We start from the raw sequence: 8,406 nt of genomic DNA on the forward strand, positions 1-8,406 counted from the left end.
TATATATGGAAAAGTCACAAACCAAAAGTTGTGAGGGCATCAATTTTGAACGCTAGTTGACTCAGAACTGTAGTTCTGTTCAACTGTTGGTTGATTATTGTTGGTAGATTTCCCATCCAGCAAACATTTATAGCAATAAACCACCAGTCAAACAAATATGAAGTTATGATTCCACAAGCTTTTAAAATTGCCCCCCTCACAATGTCCAGTTTGTGACTGCGCCCGTTTCTCCCGTGCACTGCTTGGGAAAGGTGGCACTTTACACGAACTTCCCACTTGGCTCGGTCCTATCGGAGACGGACTTTAAATTTAAACTAGGAGGTCCCGCCCCTTAAATAACCTAATAGTGTTGATAGGGGCGTTAAACCCATACCATTTCACCATTTTCACCCGTGCACTCCCCATATATATGTATTGTTGCGTGGAGTACTGTACCATTGTCTTTCAGCTGGGATATAAAAAATCCCACTCAACCCAGGTTGAGGTTAGCACTGACACAAAGGATCAAAGCAGCCTGCCTCCTACATGTTCTAAATGATGTGGACAGGGAGGAGGGAGACTTCAGAGGCTTAGTCTGTCCCCGTCGTTTTATGCAAGAAAAATTCTGAAATTATGCAAACTGAGCCCAAAAATGTGAAATTATGCTATTTAAAATTTTTTATTTTTTTTATAGTAGAGGGTTTTACGGCGCTTGAAACTGCATAAGGTCATATGAGCGCTTAAATTATGCGATTCTGTTAATTTTAACAAAGTATGATAAAGGAAAATAATCAGAAATTATGCAAAAAATTATCAAATTTTGCTAAATTATGCGGGGTGCATAAAACCACGGGGACAGCTTAGTTAGTGGTCTGTGGGCTCAGGTTTGCACAAATCGCAGGGTAGCAGCTCCTGTATCATAACTCGAAGATTGGGGGAAATCACTTTTATTTTACGATATGTTCCAGGGCATTTGGTTTGGAAAATCACTTTTATTTTACGATATGTTCCAGGGCATTTGGTTTGGAAAATCACTTTTATTTTACGATATGTTCCAGGGCATTTGGTTTGGAAAATCACTTTTATTTTACGATATGTTCCAGGGCATTTGGAAAATCACTTTTATTTTACGATATGTTCCAGGGCATTTGGAAGGGGCTGATGCCCTGTAAAAAACTCAGAATTGTGCAATTATTTTGTGAAAATACACATTAAATTGTAAATATATTAATGTTATTGTTGATGGATATATTGCTTGGTAGCAGCTCAAGTATCGTACCTCGAAAATTTGGCGAAAATCACTTTTATTTTATGTTATGTTCCACGGCAATGGAAAGGGGCGCACGCCCTACTGTAGAAGTAAAAAACTTCAAAATTGTGCAATTATTTTGTGAAAATACACATTAACCCTTTGAGCCCTGACCTCTTGAGGCTACATTACATGGACCACATTCCATAATATTCCACTCAGGGTAGTCCTTGTCACTACCACTACGCTACTAAATCAGAAAGTAGAAAGATCTTCAAAATAAATATTATAATCAATAATGTCCTGTGGAATAAACACTGTATTCTGTGCGTGTTTTGTCCCAGACAAGCCGAGTTGAGGATAGGGTCTTGCTCACCCGTGCACTGCTGGCTAGGCATACAGGCTCAAAGGGTTCAATTGTTACTAACTGTATTGTTGATGGTTATATTGACGAGGAGCAGCCAACTATCATAACTGGGGGATTTGGTGAAAACCACTTTTTAACATAATATTCTAGGGCACTGGGAAAGGGTGCACGCCCTGTAAGACTCTCTGAAGTGTGCAATTATTTTGTGAAAATACACATTAAATTATAACTCTATGTATGTTATTGTTGATGGATATATTGCCTGGTAGCAGCTCAAGTATCCTAACTCGAAGATTTGGCGAAAATCACTTTTATTTTACGTTGTGTTCCACGGCACTTGGAAAACAAAAGTAAAAACCTCAGAATTGTGCAATTATTTTGTGAAAGAACACATTAACCCTTTGAGCCCTGACCTCTTGAGGCTACATGGACCACATTCCATAATATTCCACTCAGGGTAGTCCTTGTCACTACCACTACGCTACTAAATCAGAAAGATCTTCTAAATCAATATAATCAATAATGTCCTGTGGAATAAACACTGTATTCTGTGCGTGTTTTGGCCCAGACAAGCGGGGTTTGGGATAGGGTCTTGCTCACTGGTGTACCGCTGGCTAGGCATACAGGCTCAAAGGGTTAAACTGTAACTGTATTGTTGACGGGTATATTGGCGGGGAGCAGCCAACTATCATAACTGGGGGATTTGGTGAAAACCACTTTTTTACATTATATTATATTCCAAACACTGGGAAGGGGCGCATGGACTGTAAAGACCTCAGAATCGTGCAATTATTTTGTGAAAATACACATTGAATCGCAACTCTTGGTATTGTTCATGGATATAGTAGGCCTACTGTGGTAGTGTAAAATCAGTATTTTACTCCTCGTGTAAAATTCGGAACCTCCCCACGAGTTACGATGATTATACTGCTACCGGTACCTTGCGAAATAGCATCAAGCAACGTTGATGACCATATGTCTGTCTTCCCTCGTCAATATCAGTCAGTCGTAAGACGCAGTGTACTATTATCCAGCTACGAGGCTCGAAAGTTAAAAAAGTGACTTTCCATGAAATTTTTATTTTTTTGGATCAACTGAAAGTTTTATGTCTTCTGCTTCATTTAAGAGAAAATAAAAAAACCCTATAAATTCCAAGTCTCTCTATCTCAATTCTAAGACCCCCCATTGCTATGGAAACATGTTGCTCAACTTCGGAGGCCATTTTCTCCTTTTCGTGTTTCCTCACCTCGCACAATTAAAAGTTCTGTATTTTCGTCAAATATGGTCATATTTACTTCTTTCTTGTTTTAAATTTTTGGGAAAAGGTGATAGTGTTTGAAAATAATGTGAACTCAGTTTTGAAATTTCCTTCGTATGAAGGCTGATATTGACCGGCAGGGACACATATAGCATATTTCGGTGGGTGGTTACTTGAGTTTTTGTGTCCCTGGGCGCGACCGTTGGCATATAATTATACGACCATAAGGTGAAACATAGTGCCACACTACTGTTGTTACTCACAGTAGCACCCAGCTGTGACAGATTGCTACTGTTTTTGTTGCTTGTATTATGTTGTTATTACTTACTTGTGTTATATTATTGAATTTTGAAATAAATTCTTGTCTTGTCGTTGTCTCAGAACTATTTTGTCCAAAGTGGACTCCGTAGTTAAGTAGGCCTACACTTTGGACCAAATAATTCTGAGGCGACGATCATGTAAAAAGAACATCTCACATTGAGAATTAGTGGAGTTGTCTTTTTACATTTCTTTTTAAAAGATTTACGTTGGTTTGAAAAGGAGGGCCTTTGTTTCTACTGTCAGTTCAGTTGGTATCCATATATATATACCATGTTGGCCTACAAAACAGATGACCCTGATTGAAACGGGTTCGAGTCCCCAACAGGGTGTTCATGGAATCTGGTTGTTTGTGAAGGTTTTAGGGCTTTCTATCCATTTGGCTCTTTCATTTCAGTCAGAGACAGGATGTTCAATTCAGAGGTCCGGCCTCTTAACACTTTGCCGTCACACATCTCGCCGATCGGCGATGTTTGTCACCCACTTTCTTTGGATTTCCCAAAAATGCCAGTGGTGATAGCAAGGGTTTTTACTAAATGATCCTTTTGATGGCAGTGTTAAACAACCTAAAAAGTGTTGAATGGGGCGTTAAACCCTTACACTGAGTATTTTGAGAGTGACAGGTGACAGACGAGGTGGAGTAGCCAGCCTCCCAAATTATCTTGATCATTTCAGTAAAGAGAAGCAAGTAGGCTACATTGACACAATAATGGTCATTTAGTGCTTGGAAAAAATATATAGAAACAACAGAGGGAAATTAAAAAAAAAAAATATTTCGTAGAATGATACCAACAAAAATAGTAAAACATCCGAGCCTTTGTAGCAATGTCACATTTTTTTTTATTCAGACACAAACGTTGAGAAAGAAGATATTGGGGGAAAAAAAATCCCCAACAACATACAAATCTTTGAAACAATGAGTTTGTTGTACATGTACTACAGAAATCAATGGACATTTGCAACAACAAAAACAAGTTCTGGTAATTCATGCCAGAGTCAGAGCACGCATGATGAACAAGACAACAGATCAAACATTTCCTCACAGGGGTGAACGTATAACACACTTAAAATAAACACATGTTCAGGCACACACATGATCTTAAACACTTTAACAAACTTGTTTTTCAGGTAGGCAGGCCTACATTATAATTTTTCTCTCTTTCACACTTCAAATACTCATGATTATATATTTTCTAAAAATAAAAACAAAAAAAACCCCCGCCCTCTCATTCACCATCTATTCATTTCTTCCAGTTTCAGTCACAACTGGTTCACCCTCTCTCTCTCTCTCTCTCTCTCTATCAGCTGATTCCCTCTCCCTTGCCCCACTGCAATGTTATCTCATCTCCCCCCAGGACCGGGGTGGAGGGGAGGGGAGGGGTGAGGTCAGAGGTCACATACTGCTCCACTTGCCCTGTCACGACGTCATTTCACACTCGGTTCACGGTCTGGTCATAGGGCACGACATTCATTCGTACCCCCTGAGGAAAAGAATTTTAAAATGATAGCACTCAAAATAAAAATTTATGAAGTAACAAGTCAAATATGATAGTAATATATATATATATATATATATATATATATCATTTTATAGGCCTATATATAGATGAAAAAGTTATACATGAACAGTAACAGAGTCGTACAATAGTACATAAAATATTCAAAGGAATCTGTACGAGAAAATATTTGGAGTTACAGAAAACTAGTTTTAAATACAGGAAGAAAATGTTTGAAGTAAGAGACAGATCACAAATATTGTATTTACTATTTGTTAAATGAGTTAAAGTCTTTCATCACCTGTTCTACACACTATGGACCTTGAGGAGTAGGTGGTTCAGAGAATGCAGTATTTTACTAAAGTTTACATCGTGACTTTTTAGTTTTAGTATGAGTTTTATATGGCACTTGCAAGACAATAAGGTCATATAAGTGCCGAAGAATCGATATGTGTTACAAGAGAGTAACATACACAAAAAAGAAGGAGGGGAGATAAGGACGACAGATGTTTGATAGATATCTAAGATAGTAGGAAAGAAGGAGCAAACCACACCAGAGCACCTGCCAACCACCCAAAATGCATTATTTTAGTAAAGTTTACCCCATGACTTGAGAGGTTCCTTCTCACATCATGCCCCAGAAAATAAGGTATTCGAAACAAACCACCACCCCCTCCCAACAAATTAAAAGACTAATGGTGGTGATGAGAAATGAAAATGACAATAAAAATAATAAGGAAGGGACAAACCAAAATCTCCAGTGGAATGTAAATATAATATACAGTATAACACAGATCGCTCGAATTCGTCCGGACCGTCCTCTGTAGATCGAGGGATATCTTACGCTTACAAAGAGATAAATATGGGGGGGAAAAAAGGGACCGCAGGCACAGTTCGACAGATGCATGATTTCTAGTCTTCTGTGTTCGACCTATCCGTGTTATACTGTATATATATGCACACACAGTGAAGTTTAGTTTTAGTTTTAGTAAGAGTTTTACGGCACTTGCAACACAATAAGGTCATAAAAGTGCCGAAGATTAGAGGTGTTACAAGAGAGTAACAAACACAAAAGAGAAGGAGGGGAGATAGAGACGATAATTTTTTTTATAGGAAAGAAGGAGCAAACCACACTAGAGCACCCGCCAACCACCCACACAGTGACGTTTATCTCCGACAAAATCGTTGAGTCCGTGACTGACAAAAATGTTTGACTCATCCATAATTCAGGTAAATCGATAATTCTGGGTACCGTAACGAAAAATAAATTAAATAGAAGCCTGTAACACGGGATTTACACAAACAGAACATTGACATGAAGTTGAACACCCCCCAAAAAAAATAGAATAAAATAAAAAGCAACCCCAGCAAACAGATCACCCCCCCCCCCCCCCCCAAAAAAAAACAACAACCCCGCAACCAAAACAACAAAAAACCTGACTTTGACAGATGGAAACACATCCTTAGGCCAAAATGACATCTACTCCACCACTACTTGTGGGAAATATTGTGAAAATGACAGAAGTGTCCTACCATTATAGGCTACCACAGACACTGGTACAAAAAGTGTCAACCCCACACAAAGAGCATTCAGCTGTCACAGAAAACGAAAGGAAAAACAAGAAAGAGCAGATACAGTGCAGCCTTTCTATAACGACATTATCGGGACAATAAAAAAAAATGTTATAAATTATAAAGAGGCAACCAAAACTTACTAATGATATCTAAGGAAAAAATCTGGACCAGGGCACCATGTCGCTATACTATAATACAGAGGATGTCGTTATAGAGAGGCTGCACTGGAATTCTTCCACTGATTTCATAATATATATATCGACTGTTGTTTTGTGGGAAAACTCCCATCATAAAATGCCATTTTGAAAAGTGACATAATATGATGGAGCCATACACTGAGAAGTCGATATATATATATTTATACATAATTATGACGGATATGTCGTTCATTGACAGAGAACCTCAGTTTAATAATACGACACTGACAGGTAGACAGACAGACGTAACTGATAAGGGGAGGAGGAGGAACTGGATGATGATGATGATGATGATGAATGTTCCTGATGAAGCCATACAGCGAAATGTTGAACATATATTATATAACAATATATTTTGGAAATCCTACCAAGTCTCAACCTTTTTAATTCTTTATTTACAACGAAGGGGGGGGGGGGGGGGGGGGGGGGGGCAAAAAAAAAAATTTTCCCCCTCCCGGGGCCCCCCCCCCCGGGGAAAAGAAAAAAAAGAAGGTTTTTCCAAGGGGGGGGGGGGGGGGGGGGAGCAGAGAAGGACATGTTCCGACTGCAGTGACCCCAACACAGCGGACAAGTAAGACAAGTAAGTATTTACAATGATGATGATGATGATGATGAAATAGTATCTACCAGCAGAGTAGGCCTACAATGTACCATGTCTACTGGCCAACCAAAAAGGTAAAACAAAGTAAATGTTTATAATACGGGGCCTACACATATATGACATCCTGTCCATAAATTCTGTTCTCAAATATCCCATTCCCATATGATATCACTACATGATAAATAAAAACAGTAAAGTTCAAACTACCGTATTCTTTTTCCTGGAAACAGACAATGATCAATCAAACAAATTACATGACAGAAACAATACAATACATGAATTATTGTGTATGTTTGTGTGTGTGTGTGTGTGTAAGCATGAGGGTACACACAGACACCTACACACAATCACTTACATTAACTTTTACTAAAAGTAAACAAATACTAAAAAAGACAAAACACATGAGTACGTTGGTTGGTCTGTCCCCGTGGTTTTATGCACCCCGCATAATTCAGCAAAATTTGATCATTTTTTGGGTATAATTTCAGATTATTTTCCTTTATCATTCTTTGTTAAAATTAACAGAATCGAATAAATTTCACATTTTTGGGCTCAGTTTGCATAATTTCAGAATTTTTCTTGCATAAAACGACGGGGACAGGTCGGAGTGAAGAGAAGCAACCAACCACTCACACTGAGAACATATAGGAACAAACAGCAAACAGACGTACACTCGTCTCTCCAGACACGCACCGTTTGGAATTATAGCATCAATTATATATAGAAACAGGATTTGTGCAGCACATATTCCTGTTTAAAAGCATGCTCTAAGCGCTTTACAATCTATATCATTACCCCAACAGACCCTAGTTATACAGTAAGAGTTTTACGGCACTTGCAACACCATAAGTTCATCATATAAGTGCCGAAGATTAGAAGTGTTACAAGGGAGTAACAAACAAAATAAGAAGGAGGAGAGATCAGGACTATAGACGATAGGAAAGAAGGAGCGAACCACACCAGAGCACCCGCCAACCACCCACCAACAGACCCTAGAACACTCTGAAACATTCTTGGCTAGTGAGCTTTCCACACGGCCAGCCACATTCACTCTTTTACTATGATACACCTATAACTATAAATAACAATATACGGGCCCGCTATCATCACACGATGAAGCATCTATTCTTAGATATACTCTATAAAATTCTGTCTCAAAACTCTGTTAAAAAAAACCCCCAGTACAGTTGTTTGTTTGTTTGTTTGTTTAGTATAGGGTTTTAAGGCGCTCGCAACTGCATAAGGTCATATGAGCGCGCGGGACACACCAAATACTTTTTCGTTAGTAGGAAATTTTGAATTTTGCCCGGGTGGCGGCCGAAGCCTACTCTTATCGATTTTAGACCACCAAGGGATCTTTAACGTG

At 38.7% G+C, this 8,406-nt stretch overlaps 1 protein-coding gene across 1 annotated transcript in view; it reads right to left on the bottom strand.

The window, feature by feature from the left end:
• Positions 1-3,987: 3,987 nt before the first annotated feature.
• Positions 3,988-8,406, bottom strand: part of LOC101858648 (proteasome subunit beta type-4) — a gene marked incomplete in the record, with an annotated part of 14,994 nt that continues 10,575 nt past the window's right edge. The window contains 1 exon segment of the mRNA XM_005103135.3: positions 3,988-4,652. Within this exon segment, the coding sequence (XP_005103192.2) occupies positions 4,602-4,652 (51 nt within the window).

Source organism: Aplysia californica, unplaced genomic scaffold (genome assembly GCF_000002075.1).
Source record: "Aplysia californica isolate F4 #8 unplaced genomic scaffold, AplCal3.0 scaffold00360, whole genome shotgun sequence".
Lineage (NCBI taxonomy): Eukaryota > Metazoa > Mollusca > Gastropoda > Aplysiida > Aplysiidae > Aplysia > Aplysia californica.